This window comes from Accipiter gentilis, chromosome 10, assembly GCF_929443795.1.
Source record: "Accipiter gentilis chromosome 10, bAccGen1.1, whole genome shotgun sequence".
NCBI lineage: Eukaryota > Metazoa > Chordata > Aves > Accipitriformes > Accipitridae > Astur > Astur gentilis.
Genome location: NC_064889.1, coordinates 12873619 through 12901109, shown reverse-complemented (window position 1 = coordinate 12901109; position 27491 = coordinate 12873619). Strand labels below are relative to the sequence as shown.

The 27491-nt window shown below is 35.8% G+C and overlaps 2 protein-coding genes across 2 annotated transcripts in view; one reads left to right on the top strand and one right to left on the bottom strand.

Moving 5' to 3' along the window:
- The window catches only part of AP4E1 (adaptor related protein complex 4 subunit epsilon 1), a 320304-nt gene that overhangs the window by 192611 nt on the left and 100202 nt on the right, over positions 1–27491 (bottom strand). The gene's annotated exons all lie outside the window — the stretch shown is intronic.
- LOC126043912 (aromatase) lies at positions 57–15385 on the top strand. Its single transcript, XM_049812880.1, has 9 exons — positions 57–216; positions 1924–2074; positions 4666–4820; positions 6624–6800; positions 7528–7642; positions 9532–9646; positions 10302–10464; positions 11910–12151; positions 15134–15385. The coding sequence occupies exons 1-9, from the start codon at positions 72–74 to the stop codon at positions 15383–15385; spliced, it is 1515 nt and encodes a 504-aa protein (XP_049668837.1). The 5' UTR covers positions 57–71.

Here is a 27491-nt window from a genome sequence, read left to right as displayed (position 1 = left end):
TGAGCTTTGAAAAACCTCTGCCTCTTTCCCCTCTCTTTCTCTCTCAAGCAAAGCAGAGCCTCTTGGAAAAGATGGTACTGGAAACTCTGAATCCAATGCACTACAACATCACCAGCTTAGTACCGGACGCGATGCCAGTGGCCACAGTGCCCATACTCATTCTCATGTGCTTTCTGTTTCTACTGTGGAACCATGAAGAAACTTCATCAATACCAGGTAAATTAATTTTAGCCATAGTATCACCTAAAAGCTGACGGAGTATTTGCGTGTGTGTGTTTCTCAAATCTAAGTGAGAAAGCAATGCTGAATAATTATTGTACGCCAACAAAATTTACTAAGAGTCAGTTTAAATAATACAGCTTTTTACAAGAACTGATAAAAGAAGTTAGGCTCACTCTAACCTCAGAACTTCCATAATAAACCTGGCTTGGCTATATAAATACATGACATTTAGTTTTCTGCTTTATTATGCGTAAGCTAGAAAGATATAATACCATTTTACAAACTTTAGATGTTCGTGTTTTCATGTGCATTATAAACTACTTTTTTACATGTTTTAAGTTTAAAGCCTTCTAAATTGTCTTTACTAGAAACAAACTACCCTCTAGGAAATTATTCAGATTTTAGTAGATTATCAATTTTTATCTCCATGTTTGGCACCGAAGACCCTCCAGAACACAACAACGAATGGTTTCCATTTCAGAGGGCCCCTTCTGTAATGTTTTGGGGGCTGATGGTAGACATTACTGATTCAGCCTATTTTTCATTAGATGCAGCGCAATGACCTCCTGCACAAATGACAAAAATGCACACATCTCACAAAGGTGTTTGACAGGAATAATTCTAAACCAATGCAGTGGCACCTGAATGAAATTTGGAGAAGAGATCCTTGCCAAACATCCTTCAATACGCTAAAAGTCTCTGAGCATGAGAAAACCGGGGAAAGTGTTCACAGAAGGTTATGCCTTCTATTTGAACGCTTGACTGGATCAACAAGAAAACAGAACTAAATTAATACGTTTTAAGTTTACAGGTATTTAAATAATCTGGGGTCTTGCAATTCCTATTGTAAACGGTAGAGCCATAAGCAACTTTAAAATTTTTAAACAGTATACCAAAGTTTTGTAAGTACTTAATTTGCTTCATTTTATGGAGTTAGATTTATGTTTTACAGACAAAAGGAGCATATTTAGCTTTCCCTGAGAAGGAAACTCCCTTTAGGGAGTCATTCAAGGCAAATTCTCTCCTGCTGTCTCCACTTGCTCCTTTTTGTTGTAAGAGGGAAATTTCGTGCTGAGTTACAGTGGAAGGATTTAGTTGAAAACTTTGTTGATTAAATGCTTATCAATCCATTCTTTGCTCCTACTTAAGCATGTTTTCCTAAGTTCACAGCAGTAAAGTACTTCTTCCTTTAAATATGTTTTCTCACTCTAGTATTAAGACTTTAAAAGAAATTTAATTAATGACATTTCATTTCATCAAAAGGATATTGACTTTTGTAGGTGCTACTATGACACTTCGACACAAATTCAGCCAAGATCACTCAGGATTTGTTAAAATCACAAATTAATAAACCATATGCATTTTTTTCTAGATCATTTCTTCTTTCTAATATCTAGCCACTGTCTCCCCAAATGTAAGCAATCTCAGAGCAGCGGTCTGCAATTGTACAAAGTAATGAATGTCAATCGTTGTATGAATATTGAAGGAACTATAGGCTTCCATAGATACTAAGTGAGGCTTCAACAATGTAGATGCAAGTTTCTTTAAGACAGAGCTTCACAACAGGATTGTGTATGTGACCTGCCAAATGCAGACCTTGACTGTCATGTTAAAAAGCTCCTTTCAAAAGGCTGATGCTCAGAGGTATATTCTTGTCAGTGAGCACTGCTGAGACCAACCTTTTCTTACTGTATTTCTTAGGGCCAGGATACTGTATGGGAATTGGTCCCCTCATTTCACATGGGAGATTTCTCTGGATGGGAGTAGGTAATGCCTGCAACTACTACAATAAGACATATGGAGAATTTGTGAGAGTTTGGATCAGCGGTGAAGAAACATTTATAATTAGCAAGTAAATCCTTATTTTCTATCCTTAATAATTATTATCAAGAGCTTTTTCATATTTTTACAACCTCTTTGCTACTTTTTTTCTAAAGTAGAACTGAAGTTATTCTTTACAAAAACTGTCCTAACATAAACCTTTTACTTCCTGGTGTTCACAGACCTTTTTCTAATCTTTTGTTTCTTTAAAGACTCTGCTATTGAAGTCTATGTGAATTCTCTCATTTTCTTCACGGAAATGAAGATTAAGCACTGTGGCTCAATCCAAAAAAATGTTTACTGTGTCTTTTACTATTCTATTTGAGATTAGGATTACATACTATACAGGAACCTAGACTAACTGCAACGCACAATTAAGCCAAATTTTAGATCCCCGTGTTCTTAAGTTTGTGCTTAAAACAGGAGTAATGCTTGAAGATTATGGCTCCAATTCAGCAAGTTAATTAAGCAAATGCAGCGTTATAGGATTATGAGTAATTCCACTCCATTTAGTGGGATTACTCATAGGCTTGGATTATACAGAGTATTACGCATAATGCTAAACCCCAGACTACCCTTTTATTAGCTCCAGTGAATGGCTGCTTTCTTCTTACATTGGGTCTCCTGGTTGCTTATGAGTTATGCCATGAAAAAAAAAAAAGTAGTAAAATGTTTACCATGTGCAATCGATAAAGAACCACAACCTTTTTATTAGCAATATCCATCAACCCACACTCAGCTTTCATTATGTAAAAGCTTTTGAAAGATAACATAGTATAGGGGACTATCACAGGATTTGCCATGTAAAGCAAGTCAACTTCATCTCTGTCTGGTTTTACCTCTGTAAAAAGAGGTAATCGTGACAGGAAAACTATTTACATTCCAATCCTACATAGGTGTTGCAAATATCAACTAATGCACTGTAAGATTTTGATAATGTAAAATGCCATGAACTCTTGTTGTCTTCCACTTTCTGTACTACCAATTCATCAGAAACAAATCAGGAGTGCTGATAAACAATGCCACAGCTGCATCACACTTGACAGTCTATACATCACTTTTCATCAGACGTTTTTTGCTTAAAAGTGTTGACTGTACATAGACAACTAGTATTTAACTTTTTTTTAAACAATAATGTAGAATAAAGTTTTCAGTGGATCATAAATTCACCACAAAACTAAACGGATCCTGAATTCTGTAAAAGTATACTATTTCCACCAATGTCATCTGAATTTTTACCATCAAATCTAATCATAGTGAGATGCCAATGCTCAGACAGAACGACTTGCAGTCTTGGTTACAACAGATGTTGTCTTTTAGAGGACTTCATTAAATAGTTTCACAAGGAAAATCTGCTTATACAAGGTCATATGTCAAATTCCTTAAAACATTATTATGTGTCGCCTGTGTAGATGTGTGGAATGGAAGGAAGCCAAATGAGCCTCCTGCACCTTTCTGCTCCTAGGGACAGCTGTCATAATTCAACACCATCTTTTCACATTCATGAAAATACTGATGATGGTGTTCCTTGACATGCAAAAAACCTTTAAGGAAATTAGAAAAGAGAGCAGATGTGGCAAAGTGTAGGAAGAGAGAATATGCCAAGTTACTTGGAAGGTTGGACCTGAAGATACACTCCTCCTGTTCTTACTTCAATCCTTAATCCATGTTTGCCTATTTGTACCATATAGCATCTCACTGCTAACGTAACTTCTGGTCATGCAAAACTATGGTGAAAATCCAGTACTGCCAAAAGTCAATAGCAAAAGTCCCATTTACTTTGCCTGCCTGAAAAAAATAAACTAAACCCACGTATGAAGTCTGGGATTTGGTCCACAGAGTATGCTACATGGTAAAGAAAACAGCATATTGTTTCATTTTGATCTCTGTTCTGATTTTCTTTCTTTTTGGTGGATTTCATTTGATCAGGTTTTCATCACATCAACATTTCTAAAATGCTAGCTCCCTCTAAAGGAAATTCTGTCTTAAAGCAATAATGCTGGTCACAACTTATTTGCCAGCATGCGTAAACAAACCTTCTCAACTGTAAAAAGAATTATACCTTATATTATATGTTATTAGGAAACTATGGATTTCCCTAACATCTTTTTAGAAATATTTATCCCACACATCTCATATTATGATGCTGCAGATCTAAACAATGCATGTATATTTATGCTTTCTGTATGTGTCTGGGAATGACCAAATAGCTACAAAAATATTGCTGTAATTTAATACACATCATGACGAAATTATCAACTGTCAAATATTTTACACCTAATCTTCTGAAACATCTGACATTGGTCATTGCCTGAGTGTATGTTATATATCTACACGTTTTCATGTATACACACTGTTCAGATTAAAATGGTTTGGTAACCATTTGCATTTTAACTGGAAAAGAGTTTTAAAACTGAACAGAATACGTTATTGCTTTAATATACATTCTGAAGGCATTTATCATCAAGATGTTTAATTATGTAAAAGGAACAACTTCCTGCTAAATTGAGAATGCGAGTCAGCACTTCAGAGAAACTATAGAATGTCAGAATAAAAATTCTGTGTACGATCTATGAAACAGTATTTTTGTTTGGGGCTTTTTTCTCCCCATTTCTTTCCCAGATCCTCAAGTGTGTTCCACGTAATGAAACACTGGCATTACGTTTCTCGATTTGGGAGCAAGCTTGGATTACAGTGCATTGGCATGTATGAAAATGGGATCATATTTAATAACAACCCCGCGCACTGGAAAGAAATTCGACCCTTTTTCACCAAAGGTAAATCAGTGTGCATTAATACACTGCATCACTGTAGCACAGAGTCTATCTTTTCTGAAATGCTGTTTGTCCTCACCATACTTAAATTACAGAAATTATCAGTTTTCTTTATATATCCTATAGATGTATTGCACATGTTCTTTCATGATTATCCTGCTTGGTATGCTATTTGAAATGGTCCTGAAATAGTTTGCAGATTCTTAATCTCATCCAATTAAACCGAAATCAAATGATGCCCACATGCCATGTTTTTAAACGTTTTTACATTTCAAGTCCAGCGTTTACATTAGCTCAACTGGCACTTCCATAAGTGTAGTTGGTCGTTCCTATCTCAGTCTTCACTGAGTTCAAAGGCTTTTCTGTCTTGTTCTAATTTCGGGGAGGGGTGTGTGTGTGTGTGCTTTAGTTTCAGAATTAATTTATAAGACCTGAACAACAGAACTGTTTATTAATCCCTTTAATATACTAGGAATCAGTGTAGTAACAAAGAAAAAGATTGAAGTAATTAATATCGCTAGGTTGAAATCAAACAGGAAATTTACATAAACAAACTCCAGTGTTACTGGTTTAGGAGTCTGCAATTTCTTGATTCACCTTCTTTCCACAAATTGAAAATTTTCAGTATTTGCATATCATTAGAATTCGCTAATCCTAGTGATCCTACAGCCTTCCTAACAAAACTGCCACACTTGTTCTACAAGTTCAGAAAAGATTTTCACCAGCTGAGACCGCAGTAGTCTATGACAGTGATTCGAAAACCTGAAAAACAAAGCAAAGCAAAGTAAAACCTAAAAGAAATTATCTGTTGGTTTAAGTTTTCTATGTTATTTTGTTGATGTATCTGTGCTCCTATGACACTTGGCCTTCCCTACATGATTTTGCTATTGAAAAATATCAGCAACTTTGTACTGGTTGAAGATGGCAGGAAAAGAGTATGTTTTTCTACTTATTTCTAGAACTACCAGTTCTCTCTATTTACAAAACAGACCTCTTCTCAGTTGCAAACATACAGTCCCTCTCAACATGTATTTGATAAAATAACGTCCTTGAGGCAGGTACAGCAAGTCTTGTATGGAAAAGTAATTTAAATAGAGTACTTAGGGCAAGATTTCCAAAGTCATTCAAAAATTATTTGAATCCGTTCCAGCTGGAGCCTATCACAATCCCACTGAATTACATGGCAATGGAACTGGCCACTGCTTTTGGTTGCTTTTGAATTCTTAAAATGCAATAAATCCGTCATGACGCTATTTCCACTGTTCATGGGTGGACAGATGACTGCCAGGCTAGGCTTCGCTATGTCCACAGCAACGTTACAGGTTGCCAGTAGCTCACTGCAAAGAGCACCCAGGAGTTATGTTTTCAGAAATTCCCGTCATCCTCCCCACAAATCCCTAAGCTATCTTCCCTGCTCAGTGTCATTGTGAGCAAACGAGACAGGACATCTGCAGTGCCTGTGATGCAGATGAGGACACGGATACCCTCCCTCGCAGAAAGGTAGCAGAAATGATGCTAAATGTCTTTCCTTAACACAGTATAAACCTAGCAAAAAATGTGTGTCTGAGATATAAAGTGGCTGGATGCAAGGGACGTTTGGGCTTTGAGTTCATTGCCGTTTTAACTCAAAATGCTTCCATTTTTCTTTCAAAACATGGTAAACCAGTAAGCTTCACAACAGTTTTATACCAGTCGCTCACGTGATAATGTTTGGCATTTGATTGACACTGTTATCACCAACTGATAAGTTATAAATAAGGTATGAATGTTAACCAATCTTTTGGTCATTTTGCACATGTATTTCAGCTCTATCTGGTCCTGGTCTTGTGCGTATGATAGCAATTTGTGTTGAATCAACAATTGCTCACCTGGACAAACTAGAGGAAGTAACCACTGAAGTAGGAAACATCAATGTGTTGAATCTTATGAGACGGATCATGCTTGACACATCTAACAAGCTTTTTCTCGGGATCCCTTTGGATGGTACTAACAGCTTTATTTTTATACCTTGTGATGGATCTAAGCTGAATGTCCAAGGAAAACCCATTGACATCACTCAGCAGTTTTGTTTCGGAAACAGAGCAAGAACAGACTCATATCACCATATAATGAATTGAAATTGATTTATGAGTGACTTTAGTTATAAAAGAGAATTTTATATGATTAAAAATATACATTAGCTTGTCACACTCACCTTGATAAATAGTAGCATTTAAAGAGATTTTTATGCACTGAGTTGGTATGATCCCAATATTATATGCATGTAAGGATCTGAAATCTTTCTACCAAAATAAATGATGGCCTTGAAAAGTTCACCTGACAGTTTATGTCTTCTGTGATTTCTTCATCCTCAAAACCATATGACAGAAATAACATTATGGTGATGTCCAAATTATCCCATTTCAATGTGCTGCAATAGTTCTGCTTCTGCTCTCCTGTGGGAGACTATTTGGCTCTGGTTGACACACCACTATCTCCTTTTAGCTAGCTACCAAGAGTTTTTACAAAGATCTATACCTTTTCTACAGCGGGCCACAAGTGTTTCCTAATGCTATCTACCACCATTAACCAAACCAAATGTTTTTCAAATTCCAGTGAACTTAGTCAGAGTAGGGAACGGGGCCCTATCATTAATTTTTCTGAAGCATTTCTGCTCTTTGGCTATTGAGGTTTATACTTTATACTGCTTTTTGTTAACCTTTCTTTTCAGAACATGCCATTGTACTTAAGATTCAAAACTACTTTGATGCTTGGCAAGCACTTCTGTTAAAGCCTGACATCTTTTTTAAGATTTCTTGGCTGTGCAGGAAATACGAAGAGGCAGTGTAAGTATCAACAGTTTTACAGATCATTTGCATAAGATCCTTTCTTTCTTTCTATGAAGGAGATCTTCCCTGATATTTTCCTCTGCCTTTTAGAAAATAAATTGTGAAACTTGCAAAGGTGGCTGGCTGAAGTCCTCCATCTGCTAAGATAGCAACAGAACAAGGTTTGCCACTGATGCTACAAGTGGCTGATCTCAGGGGACGATTTAAAGCCCTTGCCTATTCAGTCCTAGATAACTCACCAAAATATTAGTTAATGCCAGCTCAAATGTGAAACTAAATTTAAATCACTGATTCAGTTCAAACAGACATGGAAAAGCCATATATGGGTTCAAGTTATATCTGCTCTCTAGTCAAGGACAGTCAAATAGTAGGCTACAGTTCATCAAAACAGGAAAACTCATCTACGTTTATGGTACTGTCCGAGTAGAGTTAACCCCTGAGCATAATTCTATTTATGGGTTCCTTCAACGTGCATTTTTGAGTTAACAACTCATTTCTGAGTTAAAACTTGGTGCTCAGCATGATAATCCTTTTCAAGGGTTTTTTTTCCTAAATAAGGAACAAATACATTTTGCCATCTTCCTCTTTGCAAAAATACAAAATGCCTCTTCTATTTTTATGATCTCATTTGCTGCCTTCTGCCAAAAGAGGACTGGTTATAAAAAGAACTGGCAATCAGTTTGTTCATTTTGGATTTGGATTCTAGCTAGTGAGAGAAACTACTGCTTATGAAGCATGTGTAATAAATTCTTTTGATGGTGCTATATAACATAAAGGTTTTAAGGGAAAGATAGAGCTTCCTCTAAAGTAGTTGGACAACTCTTATAAACTAGACACAAGATTTAACTTCTCTAACATATGCTCACCAGTTTTATTATGGCACTGCTTAATGCTTTATCCTGTGATTCTAATAACAGCTAACTGTGGTGGCCCAGTTATTATGAGAAAGCCCTTGCAGGGCCCTTGCAAATACTGATGTTTCAAAAGCAATTCCATTAAAATGGACTTATTCATAAATTTCTACTGAAAAAAAAAAACCCAATAAAGATTGCTGGACTTAAAGCGATGCAAAGAACCACCACAGGATATGATGACTTCTGATATTATTCTAATAAAGTTAGCAAAAAGGACCATTTGCTATTTCTAATACATAAAACATGTTATAAATAATGAGAACTTTACCAAGTTTTGAATTCATTTCCCCCTACAAAACTGGTCAAATGTTCTATCCCAACAATGGCAAACACAAATGGAAAGCCTGAGGATTTCATTCAAAAACTTTCCAAACTACTTTTTAAAAAGAATTTCCTTCAAATCTATAGCTAACTGAAAATCCCAAATAAAATTATAAACTGTTGGACATTGCTTTTTTCCACCACTGAAATACAAGCTGTTGACACAGTATTACTATTTAAATATGAAAAATTTATATCAACTCTACCTCCAAGACTGTACAATTTTTCTAACATTTATCGACATTTTTCTAACAATCATCCCTCATGTTCTCTAAGTTCAATTTACTCACTGATAAAATACAGTATAAAATAGAAGGAAATAAACAAATTCTTTGGAAATGTCTCTTAAAACTCTATTCATTAATAGGATATACAGAGATATATTCATCCTTTTCAGTCTATCCTATAAAAAGAAAGTAAGATTTCAGTCCAAACTAACAAGCAATTATTTAATAAAAAATAATAAGAAAATACACCTTCCCTTAGTATTACTGCTTTTGCAGAGAACCATGGAACCCCTCTTAGGAGTACTTAATTTCTGCCATTCTTAGATGGGTTTATTGGCATAATCTCTATGTTTCTAACCATATCCCAGTGTATACTAGAAGTCTGCAGATATTTATCAATATGCTGGATTTCATCTGTTTTCAGCAAGGATCTGAAAGGAGCAATGGAAATCTTAATAGAACAAAAACGACAAAAGCTTTCCACTGTTGAGAAGTTGGATGAACACATGGATTTTGCATCCCAGTTGATTTTTGCACAGGTATTGGCAATGTACTCAAAATATGACTAATTTTGATTTTTCTGACCTTTTCCCATCATTAACACCACAGGCTTTGCAACTTAAACTTCATGTATCTATCTGAAGGTCATGTCATCATAAAGGGATACAAATCAGTCGGTTCTGTGGAGTCCCTAACAGTGATTCAAACATTGAATAGTTGCATTTTGGGGAACAGGTGCTTGTCTGATTTTTTTCATGGCTTAAATGACATCCTTAAAACTCTTGCATCTATCCCTGAAGGTCCTCCAGTCTTTCCCTAACCTTTGCATTTTATCTTGATGTATTGCCTTTTGTTTGCAAAGGCTTCAAATGCTACGTAAATCCTACCTTGTATAATCTCCGACAGCTCACAAACTGTGAGAAAAGGCAATGAATCAATAAGATCTGAGCTAAGAACAAACTCTCGCTTTTCGGTGAGATAATACACACCCATCAAAATATGAGTTTTCTATTTTTCTCTGAAAGACAAAAAATAAATGTTAATTAGCATACGAGATAGAAAGACTGCCAAGATTTTTACTTTTGTTTAAAGCAGATATTCTAGGGCCTTCCCATTCTACTGCTATAGGATCTTTGTTGGCACCAGGGGTGAGCAATCAACAATTTCCCCCCCAAATTTCCAATTTATTTTCAGAACAGAGGGGACCTGACTGCTGAGAATGTGAACCAGTGTGTGCTGGAGATGATGATTGCTGCTCCTGATACTCTGTCTGTGACTCTCTTCTTTATGCTAATACTGATTGCGGAGCACCCCACAGTGGAAGAGGAGATGATGAGAGAAATTGAAACTGTTATGGGTAAGCAGGAGCTGCAAAGTCAGTGATGTGGGAATATAATTTTTCTTCAGCAGTGATCTAGTTTTGATTATTCAAAGGCTGAAAAAAATCTAAGTGTTTTCTTCTTACAGAAGCATTTGCTGTAAAATATATGAACTACCATTCTGTGTAAAAGATTTTACGCAAGATCAAATGAAAGAAGATGAGTAGTTTGTATGATAAATTCAAATAGGAATCATCAGAATTGATAATCTATTAGAAAGAACGTGTTACATTCCCTCCTCAGCAACAGCAGTGCAAATTAGCACTCACCTCCTAAGTTCCACTGAAATTATTTTCCATTTACCTTGAAACAGCGAAAGGGGACACTCATTGAAAATACTTCTAATCACCAATATTTCTCTCCATATACATAAACCCTAAGTTTCACTATGACTGCAGAAGAGAAAGATTAGAGAAAATGAAAATTGTATTCTGCCGTCATCCATTTTAATATCAAACTGGTCTCCTCTTTAAGTACTAATTACTAACTATTCAAAACACAATCAAGATATTCCAAATTTGTATTCTGCCCCTTCTCCAGACTTCATTCAAAGCCTGACACTGAATAATATAGAAAGTAATTTAATCCACTCTTATTCAAGATTTACTTCCGGCCCATTAAACACTGGAAAGTGTATAACAAGTCCTTTAGTCTTTTTCCAAGGTACTTTTAATAAACTTTATTTTATTGACCTCATGAGAGTCGAGTACTCACTTACTCATCTTCCCTATTTCTTTTTGCTAGCCTTGATTTCTAAGGCAGTTGAACGTTGTTGCCTTCAGCAAATGACCAGCTGGGGTAGCAAAGCTGCCTTCCGTCTCAAAAACCTACCCCCGTAGTGGTCAGCCTGTAGTTCTTGAACTGCTTGTTGCATGGAAGTTAAAGTAAGGCTCCCACTGGCAGCACGTCGTGGCTCTGATACTGCTGCTGATGGCGTCAAGCCGGGAGGAAGTTACGGTAACTGAAATAGGCCACAGTAGGACCTAGCCGTACACCCAGCCAAACCCAACTGCACGGTGAAAACTCAAGGTCTCTACAAAGTTCTCTCTCGTCTGCAGACTCTTGCCAGATTCCGCTTGCTGTCAGCTCTCAAAAGATTTCTTTGTTGCGTCTTGTTGCTCTCAGTCATGCGAAAGTCAGGGAAGGACTTTCGGAGTTTTGCCACTGACAAGAAAGCAGAACAAAGACTCCTAATGTATTGAGAAGAAGGTGAGAAGATGATAAATTAATAAACTAGGGTTTATGCTGGTGAACAATATACCAGATTTCCTGAATATGTAAGGCTACATAAAGCTCCTCAGAAGCTGTTGGATCCATCCTGCCATTTCAGGAACTGAGAATCTTCCAGAAATGTTTTGGTATTTGTACATTGAAGCTATTTAATTCATAACCAACTTCTTCACCATCTGTTTTATTCCACAAGGTGACAGAGACATACAGAGTGATGACATGCCAAACTTAAAAGTCGTGGAGAATTTTATTTATGAGAGTATGAGATACCAGCCAGTTGTGGACTTGATCATGCGAAAAGCTTTACAAGATGATGTAATTGATGGCTATCCGGTGAAAAAGGGGACAAACATTATTCTCAATATCGGACGTATGCATAAGCTTGAATTCTTCCCAAAGCCGAATGAGTTTTCTCTCGAAAATTTTGAGAAAACCGTAAGTTTTCTATCTTATTTCTTACAGGAAATTGAGTATTACTTTTTGACAATGTCTCTTCCTCTTATTTTGATCAAGAACTTTGTGACCACAAGACTGTTTTCCATTTAAGTGCCTAGTTAGCTATACATCCTGCTTATTACTATTATTATTAAAACTGGGCAGATATTTTCCTATCAAAGTGCCTTTTAATTAAAAAAACAATTATTATATCGAAAACAAAGTTTTTCCAGGCATCTTAATTTTGATTTCAAATTTCTGATTGGATTTGTCCACACAAACATAGTTTACATTATATCCCCTAACACTGGACAAAATAAAGAGGCTTTAGGGAGCTAGAGCCATGCAAGCCATACAACACAGAGCTGAAGCTGCGTAAGGATTCTCTGGAGAGGTGAAGAAGTATGGTAACTCCTGAGAGACTGAGAATCTAGGATCCATCTCATTCTGTCTCTTTTTTTTTTTTTTTTTTTTTTTAAATTCCTAAATAAAAATAAAAACGTTTTATAGACCAAAATGGAAGTCCTAAGTTTTAACCAACTCAGTATTGCAGATGTTGCGTAATTCAGTCCCAGTTCAGCACAGCATTTCAATTTAAGTTATATTCTAACTCCCACAAGAACTAGAATTTTTTTTAGTCTACTTTTTTGAGTCCTGTACCAAAAGCAATACGTGAACTTTTTTCCTGCTTGTAATCTCCTACTATCATAAATCATCCTTCAGAGTATTTAATTTCATTTAGAGCTCTGCTCTTCTGATTATTTGTTAAACAAACTGTTTGGCAAAACTGTATTTGTTCAGCAGTAAGTAATCATCCGGAGAGATTAAAACTGTATTGAAAGAAAATAGACTGATTCTATGGCATTGGACTCCTGGTTTTTGACTGTTAACCAGTGCAGATGGAAGCGGAAGACAGTGCTACCCATGTGACAGAGAGCACAAAAATATGAACTACTAAGGTTTGGTTAGCACTCCTGTGAGAGAATTAGAAAGATCTCTGGAACAAGTAGCCATGCAAGAGTGGAGGGCGTAATCGGCTTAGTCCTACGAAGGGAATCTCAACTGCAGAACCTTAGCATTACTATCACAGATGCACACATTTCCCTGGTATGCAGGCTTTCTCTTACGTTTTCTTGTAGCTTGCCAAATATTAAGGTTGAATGGGGTTGAAGCTAAAGGGTTAATGTTTTCTACAGTTGTTGTAGTTCTCATTTTGCCTAACTAAAAAAGTTAGGAAGTAATTCTGTCACCTGGCAATTTTTTTTTTCTTTGGAGATGTCAGCAGATGCACATGTAAGCGTCCACAGACAGTAATTTCAGTTTTAAAGAAATAAATAAATGACACACTTTGATACACCAAAAATGCGCTTACTAGTAAAAACACCTGAAGAAATAATTAAGAAAATAAAGAAACAAAAGATCTGAACGTTCAAGCCAGAAACCCGCCTCCAGGTTTTACATTTTTCCTGTCAGAAACCTAGCAGTACCATGTATGCCACACAGACAAAAATGAGCACCAAATCACCTGGTTAACGTTTCTAAACTGCTGTTTGACTACCCATAGCAAACTCTGTCCACAGTATTAAAAACAACAGATCAAGGAAAAAGTCACTGTAGAAAATTCAAGAGAGTGACTAAGTTTATTGAAATAACTGTTCACTGTGAATAGTTTCCATTTTTCCACCTGTTATTTTCATTCTAAGTATTTCTGTCAAAACAGATTTCTTGCTTATTTTATAAGTACCCTTTACTACTAAAAATATTTCCCCTTGACCAAATATTTAACCACACATTTTCTATCTGACTTGATACATTCTGTTTGCCACATCATTATTCTAGCAGGCACAATTTTCACACAGTTCTCTAAGTGAATAGCAATCCACACCATTGTTTATGATAAGATGGCATTGTTAGAATCTAAACATATTTCCATTTTCCCAGGCTGTGCATTTGCCATTGTGCTGTACTGCCAGCTGCTGTACTTGCTCTATATTATAGACACTTGTACTTACCTATCATTTTTCAAAAAGTACAGCTCAGTTTATTTGAAAAAATTTAAACAGAAAACATTTTTCTCAGTCTGAAAATGAGGAAAAAGACGACACTTTTTTTCTAGATAATTTAAAATAAAGCAACCTTTTCTACCGTATTCCTTGGTTAAATAGGAAGTCAGAACACAGCTAGTATCTTATTTTTAAAAAAAGAAAGTTACACAGATGAAGAAAAAGAATGTATTATTTTATAGACAGACTTGCTTTTTCTTACTCATAACAAGTACCTTTGTACCTCATTAGCAGTATTATTCATGCTGTCGGGACTGTTTTGGATAACTGATGTATACAATGTCAGTAAAAGTAGCAGAAACTGGCTGTGCATTCTTCAACAGCTCTGGGAACGCTGCATTTCACATTTTAGTTGATAGGACAGGAGACAATCATTTTATAAATGTTATCTCTCTATTAGATACCAAATAAAATTTTCAACATTGCATCTTATGACAAATAAATTCTCAGGAACACTAGCTTTTTAAGGACACTTGTAGTAGGTGTATGGCTTTAAGATCATCTTTGGACAAGGCATCAGCCTGTATCTCAGGCGTTTATGAGCTCTGTAATGAACATTTTCCGAAAAAGTTTTTAATGAACTTTAATGCATATCGAAGAGCAAAGGCTTCCCTCCTTTTCACAGCTTGTGGTACAATGCCTGTAGTTCACAGGATGAACAGACTGAAATGCACAGGCAAAATTCAACCGCTTAACTTCCCATTCCCTGCCACCTTAGCCTTTAAAGAGGCATACCTTCCGTAGGTGTCTCTCTATTTTGGCCTGGCTGCTCAGTGTAAAGGAAAGAAGTAACTGCTCCTAAGAGATTCTTTCCACAAGTTTTTCAGAATATATTCACTCCCAATTTCCATCATAATTCTGGCTACTTTGATGATGAAAGATTTGCCTTAAAGCTTATTCCTCGTGTTCTTCTGTGCAGGTTCCTTCACGCTATTTCCAACCATTTGGATTCGGCCCTCGGGGCTGCGTAGGAAAGTTTATTGCCATGGTAATGATGAAAGCAATTCTGGTGACTCTTCTGAGACGGTGCAGAGTACAGACAATGAAAGGAAGAGGCCTTAACAACATCCAGAAAAACAATGACTTATCCATGCACCCAATAGAAAGGCAGCCTCTGCTGGAGATGGTTTTCACACCGAGAAGAAACACAAACAAGAATCAGGGTGACTAAAATGAATTGGCGTCAGCATTAAAGTTACAGGGCTTTCTCAGCCACAGCCACTAAGAAATCCCCATCATTCCTAGGTAAAGATACAGACTAAGGCGTTTTGTTGCCCCTAAACAACTATAGTTTCAGATGACAACTTGTTCTGCCTGCACAGCAGAACCGCATTCTGGCCACAGCTTCAATCTAATAACGAAAGACCAAAATTACAAAACAGTCCTGTTGCTAGGTGATGCCACGCTATACGCAGGATTCCTAGCTACTTTTGAAAATCATCAAGTCCAGACGAAGCTATGCCTTGCTTTTCAAATAGTGCAAGTTCAGAGGTTTGGGGATCAACAAAAGAACATGCGCAACGTGTGTTTAATTCCAGGACTACGCGTGTCCCCCTTCCCTGAACCGCCCCAAAGTTGCACCTAGCAGTATTGAACTACTGCAAAAGCTCTAATTATCTGGTTTTGAAAACATCTGAATGAATAATGTTAAAGTTGATTTTAAGACTATGAAACAATTTAAAATATTTAGGACATATATCAGCTACAAAAAATGTTTGTACAAGGAGTCAGTCAAACATTTTTCTTTACCATGTTTTGCTGTCATATTAAACAGATACCAAACACTTACAGTGCCAGATAAATTTTGCTGATGGTAGTCATTTCCAGAGTACTAGGTAATATGACAGCTGAGATAACTGTTCTATGTTTTTAAAACCCAGAGTCCTGCTACAGAGTATGCCACAGAGGATCTGTAAACATCTTACTAAAGACCAGCTGAGACTAAGGTAACGATACGAAACATTACCACCAGTAGGACACAGAGGGGTGGAGCAACGCTCAGTTCCACCTCACTTGGTTAACTCTAGAAATTTCCCACCTCGCCTCAGTTTGGTGAAGAAGTTCAAATTCTCTCTAAGCTGCCTAAGCAGTACCAAATCCTGTTTCAATCTGGTTTTAATTGCTCAATTGTACTTCAGAGAATAAGACTTGGAGTTGTTGCCCATGTTCCCACACCACAGCAGGGGAGAAAGTCCCTCCCTAATTATCCACATAGCTCTTATTGCTTCTCCTGAAAGAGTACTGGGCTGTATCCTGCTCTCGAGCATCTTGCCTCGCGCCCACCGATTTAAAGAAAGTCAGTAGCAAAAGAAGAGAAACACTAGCTCAAGACCTAGACTTTTTTTTTTTTTTTTTTTTTAAGGTAAAATAGGCTTCGGTCATCTACTCAAGGTAAGATGCAAGCTTCATTGGGTAAATGATCAGAGCTTTGTAGTGGCAAAGGAGAAAATTTCTGAAGTAACAAGTAGATTTCTAGAAAACATTTTTAAGGGGGTTTTGCACGCAGATTTTTATTTTTATTATAAATTAGGCTTAGTTTTATACTTAGTCCTTGACAGGGTAGCTACATAACTACCCAACATTTCCTGTTGAAAATGGACCTATCTTGAAATCTGTAGAATTTTGACATTCATTGATATCTCTACTAGCCTAATGATGAGTTGTTGATTTGGTCAAGAATAAAAGATCTTCCTGGCTTAATAACAACATTCCTTGACAGACACTTTCCATTTTCAGCAAGCTTGAGTTTCCATACTGTGTAGCCCAAAGAAAGGTGTTTTCCAGATAAAATGCCTTGAAAAAGCCAAACAACCAATGCACAATAGGCTTCTTACTAACCTTTTCCTTCCAAGTCACTTAAAAGGAAAAAGGAAGAAGGTTGCTTATGTCCTTACTTAGAAAATCTAATTACAATTAATTAGATTAATTAATCTGTTCCCTTGGACCACTGCTTTTAGGTGCAAGTCCAGCAGAGGAAGATCGATACAGTAGCATGTAAAAACTGCATTAACACAACAAATAAATATGTGTTCCAGCCAAAGGTAATGAATTAGGTGAGGCTGGGACTGGTGACAAAGAAGAGGAGCTGCACATTTAGGTCATTTCTCAAAACAGCGTGCAAATTTTCTAGAGTAATTTTAAAAAAAATAAATCAAAACTTGAAAGCAGAATAATTTATTGTAGCTAGGTTACTTTTAAAGCTTTCTCCATAGCATTTGCATGGTACCGAAAAATTACAACAGTGAAGTGCAATCCCATACCACCTGTAAATACAAAATTGGGCATTTGAAGACATACAGAAATAGGATTTAATGGTTAGACTTGATGATCTTAAAGGTCTTTTCCAACCTAAATGATTCTACGATTCTCTGGTTTTTAAGTCATGAAGTGACATAGTGGTATGAGCCTTTGGAATATCTAATGTAACCTCTATTTCTATATTCTCTGTAGCCTTTAAACTAGGAATTTGTTAGAGCTGTTGGGAGAAGGAAAAAATTTTTTTTTTAAAAAAAAAGAAGACACCACAAAAAAACCCACACCAAACAAAACAAAACAAAACACTGATAAAATCCTATTCTTATTCATTCTCTATTGTAAAACACTGAAAAGGGTGCATCAGTAGACACACATTTCTCATTTGTGTGAAAACTTTAAAAAGAAATCCACTGAAGGGTCCTTTTTCTTGGGAATAAACTACTATTTTATACACAGTATGTATCTTCACTTATTTCACACATGAAAACATTTTTATAGTGATAATTTAGTCTCTGATTTTCCACCTCATAATTATAGTTCACTCCCAAGTAAAATTTTTCACAAGGTTGGAATTAATAAATTAGTTTTAGCATTCAAATTTTGAAATAATTATATGAAATCATGTAGATATATGGAAAATGCATGCTGCTCTGATTTCTTTAATGTATTATATATTGTTGAATTTGTAGACTGGAATTTCAGAAACATGATTACCATCATTATTCTATGGAAGAAATAAAGCAGTTTAATTTTTTACTTTTGTAAGCAAGCCTGCAGAATTATTTCCCATTGTATTTTAAGTATATGCTTTCTTATATGCTTTGCACATAGTGTTTCTGGTCCTCAAATCTCTACACTACGTAGTTTTGCCCACATTTGGACAATAGGCCTGTTAATCTGAGCTGTTAGCTAATCTAAGCCCTGTTTCTCCACATCTTTATTATGGGTGTTATGCAGAGGTCCATTTGCATGAATATTTGCACGATAAGGTCCATTTCCCCTCTTCATGTACTTACATATGTTTGAGAACTGCGCTTGGGCGAAGTAGTGTTTCAAAACGTGCCATGAGGATATAAAGAGTTTAAATCTTTTCAATGTGTATATGCCATTGTACAAAACAGAGCTCTGATTTTAAATGGTGTTTTATTATCAGGCACTGTAAAAATTTAAGTGACTTTTAAAATGACATCACATCTACTGTCATCAAGTGACTATTCCATTAATGTTCAATACGTCAGCATAGACCAAACTTGAAGACTATGTTTTATACATCGCTGTGATTATGGGCTGCTCAAAACACATAAACGTGGATGTTGTTAGAAAAATAAGATGATCATCAAATAAAAGTTGTATGCACAAAAACAAGTTTTAAATCATGTTTCATAGTGTTTTCCCAATCTAAGAGTCACAAAATGCATTTAAATGCATGAGTGTGTATGCATGCATGAACTGATTATTAAATTATTAGATATAAGGATGAAATCCGGGATGTTCTAAACTCAAATTTCCCACTGATTTCAGACAATATAGTATTGCAAAGATATTTTTAAGAATAGTAAGAAAGTGGGAATGGATTAAGTCATTTCAGTTCATACAAGACTGCTTGCCTAGGAATGCACTTTATCGAAGCTTTAAAAGAAGGGAGAAAAGGTAGGTTTTGGTGATTCTTAAGATAATAGGGATTTGTGGATGTAACAAAAAAGCTTGGCTTGATGATACAAAGGGCTCAGCTGTGTGTGAGAGGAGTAACCAAAGTAATAAAAAAAAAAAAAAAAAAGAAACAAAGCAAAGAAGTAAACTAACTGCATAGTTCAAAGTAATTTTCATCTCTTCTACTTTTCATATCATGATGGCATGACAAGTTCAGTTTGTATCTGTATAATTTATTTCACTTTCAAATGAAAGCTTTCAGAGAGATAATTCTTGTATTTGGCTAAGTGACAGTAAAATGGAGGGTAGTAAATGGCACAGTAAAAAAAAATTCACAAGAATTTTAACATAGCTGCAATTAGATAGATATTTCAAACAGTATCCTGATCATGAGACACTCCCAGTGAAAATATTTATCCTAGAAATTTACAAGCTCTATTAGTAATTTTAAAACATTAATAAACAATTGTCATTTTATTAGATTGTTCACTTTCTGCATTCTCCAATACAATCCAGTGCTATATCCTCAGTTAATACCCCATTAAATGAAGTTCCTAACTTTAAAAGAAAATCCCAATTGAAAGTTTACAGCAGAAAGGAATGTATTTGTGTTGGTTAGAGGACAACGGTTAATATGTTGGGCCAAATCTGCTCTGATCTATGGTGAAATAAATCCTTCTCTAATCTAAGATTGGAATTTGCTGCCAACATACTCATTTTAAAGTGGCAGTTACCCAGAACTTGAGATGTTACAACCGTTAGGGCTCAAAACAACATTACCTATCTACTATTATTGTAAGCCTTAAACTTTGTGATATCTATTATAAAAGTGCCGGGTTTGCATACTGTTGTAAGTCCAATGTTTTCAAACATAGACCTTTAATTTTACAATGTAGACAAGTACTCGATTCCACAGATCTACACGACTGTAGCAATAATTCCATTCAAATGCATTAATGCATCAAAAAAAAAAAAAAAAATATCCAGAATTGTCATTTTTAGAATTATATATTTTGAACTCCAGTCACTAAAAAAACCCTACTGCTTTCATAAAGTGAGATGATTTTATGCTGTTCATATTTCTGCTATCATCTCTTTAGTTGCAGGTAACTTTATTTAGGTACAAATATAATTGAAAAGACCTGTGAATTAACATTGCACTCTGATCAGGGTCCAGCAGGTGGCGCACACAGAAAATTTATTCATGCAACAGCAGTTTATGTATTATCAAGGTCCCTGTTGATATACAAAAGCCAATAGACTCCTATGGTCTTTACTCAGTTATTAAACACTGCTTTAGGAAGATGCAGAGTCATTCCAGAGTCACTCAAAGTATAGAGGTGGAGAGAAAAGTAACCACCAATAGTGTGGACAGAATTTATTGGCATTATTACAATTAGTACTGGCATCAGAATATCATTTTCAAATATCACATTTTACTAAAAGTGTTCTCCCACGCTACTTGAGTGGAATCTGTATGCACCATTTGGCATCAAGATTGACAGAACCCTGCCTAGTAAGTTTCAAAATTATTTCTGAGCAATTGTAAGGCTCTGCTGGTATTTTAAGTCTAATTCAGCTTAACTTAATGAATTTGATCCATTGATTCTAACTCACTTTCTCTTAATATGATATTTTTATGTGATATTTTACCCTGTTGCTTGGTTAATTTAATTTAGTGCCTCTATGGCATTTTTCCATAGTCCACAGTAGAGCAGGAACCTCTAATGAAATATTAGAGTGTTTGAAGGACTTTGAAGTTGATTTTTGCATATTGAACCTTCAATGAGTAATGCAGGTCCCAATACTTTATGCAGCCTCACCACAACTCTACAGTAGTTATGAACTTATCAGTCCAAGAATTGAGCAGGTCTTCATAATAACTCTTTATTCTTTAAATAATTGCTGGTCAAAATCAAGACCAGTCAACTTTGCTGCAAAAAAGGACACGTTTGGCACAATGTGCACAACTCCATTAAACTGCCTGATTAGAGTTGAAAATACCTCCCATCGGATTTCAATCATTTAATTCCTCTTTAGTTTTAGAAAAGCCGATTAGCATCTCACTCAATGCCTTATAAACTTATCCTTCCCTTGTAATGATATGTAGATGGAGTTGAATTTCATTTTCCATTTGGCAGCCATTGAAAGATTCTTGGCAAGTGGTTATAGATCAAAATAGCTATATTCAGAAACTGCACATTCTAACACCTATACACATATTTGTATTTATATTCACCTTTTTTTCATTCCAGCAAATGTTAGAAGATATTTTTCAGTGTTAAACAATAATTCAAGAGAGACATGAGAAGAGTATAAATCAGCATTATTATAATATTAACTACGGTGCTAACTGCATTAAGAAAATTGCCACTTCCATTTCAGAGAGCACATAATTAAATTTTGCAAAAGGGTTAGATCCAGCTACTGAACGAATATGAAAGTAGCCGCAAATGGATCCTTTTCTCTTTGAAGTGAAATGTTTTCAAATTAAATTCCACCAGCTCAGAAGTATAAATACAAATGAAACTATATTCATTGGTCTTGTCTTCCTGCTTACATGAAGAACAATGCAAAGAAGATAAATTCATACTACAGGAATGTTATCGATCCATTACATGACTTCACTTAAGGATCTCAAAGCACGTTATGAGTATCAATTAAGTCATCGAAACAGACCTGACTTGCTAAACCCATGTCCCAGAGAAAGGTTACAGTAAAAATCAATTTACTGTGTAGCTCAGGAACTAATTGCCTGAGGGGCCCCTTCACTCAGATGACAATCTTTGGTCAAAACCCCAAGACACTGGGACCATAATCCAGTTAAAATGCCGTTGTTTAGATGCCAGTATATATGGCCAGAGTCTGCATCTAAGAGGATGTATACATGGTGTGAGTAAATAAGATTATGTATACAGTAAATATTTCTCTAACACTATGTAAATCATACTATCTAACAATTTAACCAAAGGTTAGTAAAGCAGGAAATGTATAATCAATGGCAATGCTTTGGTTAGAACATAGAGTAAAACTCAGGGATAGCAGAAAGTTGCAGACAAATGAGAAGGTAAGCCAACTGTTGTTGCAAATGTGTACATGTGGCTCCAGGGAACCTACAGGTGAAGAAGATGACAACACCATGAGGAATAACACCTCCTTGCCAGAGCTGGGGACACTAATGTCTTGTTGTGACACTCCACCTGGGGAAGGATAGCCATCAACCTTGGGACTCCACACATAATCAAGATGCAAGAACACTTCAAGAGGAATAGATACAGCTCGCTGGTTTGATGTGGTTTATTATTGCTTGCTTATTGTTATTAATTAGGTTACCAGTAAATTATTGAGTCTATACTGTGTTTTCCTTCATTGCTAGCAATTATCCTGCTTAAAGTAGTAAGTACAAGAACATCAGAGGTTTTGTTGGTTGGTTGGGTGGGTGGGTGGGTTTTTAACAGCTATTTAAAATTATATCAAGGAATGACAACTCCCCGTTTTCAGTTCCAGCTACACACTAGAGCTCTGTGCCATAATAGGAAAGTGTCACCTAGCAAATACAAAAGCCTGCTGAAATTCTCTTAAATTTGAGTCTTTTACCATCAATCATTTCTGTATCATGACCCAACAAAGGATAAATTGTTTTGGAGAACTACATCGTGCAGGGTTAAAAGGTTTTCACACAGAATGTTACTATTCTCTCCTGGGCTCGCTCTATGCTCTTCGGAAAATGTGCTCATCCTCAAAAGCCCTGTGGAAGAGCTCAAGTTTAAGAAGGGCAAGGCTCTGCAATTTAGCTACTGCCACTAACAATAGAATCCAAGTTCTGGTAATTGTAAAAATAAATAAATAAATAAACAAACAAACATACCAACCCACAACCCACCACATTTTTTGAAAGAAAGGGCAATGCAATATTATGTGCAGGAATCGTCTCCAAACATTATAAACTATTGAAAGCCCAAGTGTGCCATGTTCTTTAAAGCTGTCAAGCTACAGATCATCAGTTTGTGAGCAGCTTAAAGCATAATATTGGACATACTTAAATTTCAAACCATTTATTGAATTTTCTGTTTGAAGTCTGCTAACATGAATCTGTTTACTTTTTTTTTTTTTAATTGAACTATTAAATTCCCAATTCCTCTCTCAGAACTCAAGTTCTCTGTAGAACAAAGTGTAGGGACAGAGCATGAATAGAGCAATAGGGGATTAAACCAATCCAAAACGCTGCTTCAGTATTTGGCTTCTGAAGAGGCTGATTAATTAGCATGGCATTTCTGTGACACCATAGTCTTTCAAATAAAATACCATAGATTGGACTTGGATCAGATTAAAAACCCTTAATGAATATTATTGCAGTGGAGCCTTTGCAAGTCCAATGACTATTTATGTATTAGTCCACAGTTTGAAAAGTTAAAAAATAAACTGAAGTGTGACATTTATTGACCAAGCCTTTTTAGAACTTACAATGTGTGGTTTACAAGGGTTCATTTCGGTATTCTGAGCAAGTCTAATGAAATGTCATGTAAAGACAGTGGGATTTAAAAGTTTAAGTGTTATGACTGCCCCTGAGAGCAAAGAAAAATTAATTCTAAATTTATTTTTAAATTAATAGCAAAGACATCATGTTCTCCTAATTGATTAGCAATAAACAGCAGTACCCGGGTACAACATAAATCCTAGAGTAACAGTCATCCTTCAGCCTGTCAAAAGAGATATTCTGTGCTTCACCTCATCCGCAAAGCATTGCCATTATTACTTTTCATAGTATTTTAATTCTGAAATATTAAGGCTATACTTCGTGCCACAATCTGGTTTTGTGCACCAAGGCCAAACATTTTCTATATTTTTTTTTTGCAGTTATCATTACATTGCAATACATATTTTATTATTGTATAACTATTTCCTATTTGCAGTTTCATTGTGCTATTTCATTACATTAATAAATTATTTTTCTATAGCATTCTGAACCCTTTCATTTACTTATCCATCCCTTTTGCAGTAACATGACAAAATAGAGTTACAACAGCTTAACTGCTTTATCAAGGGAGAAACTTTCCAGAGCAGAGATTTAGGCCACATACTACACAGTTATTTAGTCCTTGATCTCTTTTTTCCACTTACAGATGTCTGAAGTAACATAAGTTCTGTACTGGAGCCTCCCAGAGCAGTATGTTTTTATGCATAGAACTACACAAAACTAAAGGTTTTAAACACATGCTTTGAGATAAAGATGAGATCATGTGAAAGATTTAAAGCTTGTTGGCATGATGGAGAAAACAATACTTGGATTCTGAAGGAGATTTATGTATCGCACTACCCCGCTAGCTGAAGCTCTCCAATATACAGCCAAGGGACAGAGTAACATTGCTACAGAACAAGAAGGCAAACAAGAAGTGTAGTGCTCAAGCTCATTCCTTAGCCCTCTCATTTAACAGTGGGCAATTCCTAAAATCGGGGAGCTGCTGATGCACAAATAAACATCCCCAAACATTCAGAGTCATTATAATGCATTATGAATGGAAGAAACCATAGAATTCGTCAGGAAGAACGTGTGATAGGAAATCAATACCTTTTAAAATCTTCAAAGTATGTATTTCTTCACCCTTAGGAACGAAGTCCATTTCTGATGGAATTCATGATAGTTTACCAAGCTTTGTTCCCCCCCCCCCCCCCCACTGAATTACATTTAAATGGCCTGCCGAGAGAAGAAATAAAGCCCAATAAACCCCAAGCCTTTCCATTTAAGCCTAGTTAATTTTCTTCAGTTTTGGTTGAATGTTGAAAGTAGCTTTAAGACTAGCATGTAAAATGGGTTCAGATTATGAACTTCCTTTGAGAAAAAAGCACTCATGTCTGATACTGGCTTCAAATCCATTTCCAATGGATAAAACAAACAAAAAGAGTATTTAAACCCTTTCAGCTCTCAGAGATTTAACTTCAAGTTAACATTCAGTAACACATTTTTACAGGTTCCTGTAGTAGCCAAACATCTATATTAGTGTCTGTTTAAAATTTAAAACGTGTCTAGAAAAACTAAGAAATTAAATAACTGTTCTTAACAGCCATTTCTGAAATCACCATATGACCACAGGTACATTCTAACCCTTCAGTATAATTTTGAGCTTTGGTGTTACAGAAAATGCAGAAGGGGATATGTATTAGCTATGCAAGACTATAAAGCATATGGTCCCCCGATTACTTTAAAATAAGCACTTAGAAGTTTAATGAAGAGAAATAACTGCCTTCCCCTTACTAACAATGATTCTGCTAGGTTATTAAAAGAAATTTGATGCATCGCATCTTTTTTATGTAACCTAGTAGGATATTGAAATGGAGAAACATGGATTTTTAATTTTTTTTACCTACTATATGCATCGGTAAGTGTGGAAGTCAAAGAATGACACATACATCGCTAATCTCATTTACTCCAGAAATAAGCATTATACAGTCATGCATTCTTTTTATTTGTGTGCTCTCTCCCCAAAAACGTTTGCACTAAAAAAATTGAAAGAGAAAGGGAAGGAAATTTTAAACATATTTGCAATCCTACAATTTTTCCAAAACATGCAACAAAATAGAAGAAATGCTGTAACTGAAGAAAAAAAAACACCAAACCAAACCAAACAAACAAAACCACCACAAAGCAAAACACTTCATTTATTAGACATTGGAAGACATCTAACGGACATGCGATGGAACCTTCTTACGTAGGTCCAACTTTGATGCTCATAGTTCATTAAACAAAAGAAAGCTCAAGAAATAAGTCAGACTTTCCCAGTCCCACTGCCACAGAACTATCTGGTTTCACCAAACAGAACTTTTGTGTCTTCCATCCAGCTCTTAAGCAATCACGTACCGGGGAGAGAAACTGCCTTTGTAAAGCAGCAAAGACTAAAATGGGATAGCTAGATCTAAACCACTGAACTTCTTGAGCAAAAGGAATTGCTTCTATTGAGAACAAACTGGACAGACACTTGAACCCATCTGTTATCCCCTAGAAGATGACAGAGCACCACATGGATGAAATATAGCCATCAAGAGTCATCTTTAGACAATACAATTCCCAAACAATCTTCAGTTTAATAATCCCCCAGTAGTAAAAATGTCAGATAATAGATCTAGCCTGTAAAGTAGGGCCAATTGTGCATTCAAAACTAACTGTACAAAAGAAGCTACATCAAGAATTTTTCAAATTAATTAGGGAACACGTTCTGTCAGATCTATTTTAAATCCCCAGCCTCCAATATCTCTTTAGAATTGAATACCTTTTAAAGACAACAAGAATACAGCAATCATTGCAAACTGGCTTAAGTTATTTTTCGGAGCGGGTTTCATATATATATATTAATAGCATTATGTTTTTGTCAAGTGGGCGTAATATCTTTGGGCCTAGAACAATAACTGACAAAAATAATTATTTTTGTACAGTCTAATGCTTGTGCACAAGATATATAGCTGATAAGCAACAGAGTTGTCCATGACAACTGTACTGTTAGATTATGATTAAAGAATATCAAAGGACTGTCTTTTATTCATCATCAGCTTTCAAACTTTGGAATTTTCACTTGATATCTAGGCTTGTGTAAATAAGTAAGGTTGCCAGCTGCACTTAAATAATTACATAAAGACAAAAAAAAAACAAACCCAAAACAACCCAACCCTGACTCAAAAAGCCAGGTTTTTACTCTTCCTTAAAAAAGTAATTGAAGTACAAGGCAGATGGATACAGAGAACTCAGAACAGGTAACAGTGTTTCATATGAAGTTTTAAATGGTTTGATGCCTAATATTTGCAAGAGGGAAGAGAGAGAAAAAACAGAGCAAGGCTGATTTTGCATTGGTCCAGTGTGATAATATTGCATGCTGTACCTCATTCATTTCCAGTTGCTGCTCTGTCAGAGGAAACGAAACCTCTAGTTTTTTAATAGGATAAAGAGAATGACAGCGTGAAATTAAGAAATTGGGGGGGGGGGTTGGGGGGGGGGGGGTGTCATCTGTGCAGCAAAAGTTCAACTAGCTGATGGACAAGGCAAGATTTATTGCTGTAAAAGCAGTCATGCAAACTCAAACCCATAGATCTAACACCGGTAGAATATACTTCAATTCACATGTTAAGATAGAATTTGAAGGAAAAAAAGCACACTCATTTTAAAAGGAAAAAAAAAAAAAGCATTAGACCACAATATTTACCACAGTGCACAGAAAAACACATGGCTTTTTACCCTGTAAGGATGGAATGTGAAATGAATCTGCATTTCTTTATTGGTACAAAATGTCTAAGTATTGTCTGCTATGATGAGTTCAACAATATCATCCTAAACCTCAGTTATTAGCAGTTATGACAAAAAATCTGCATGACTGTCAAACTCTGCT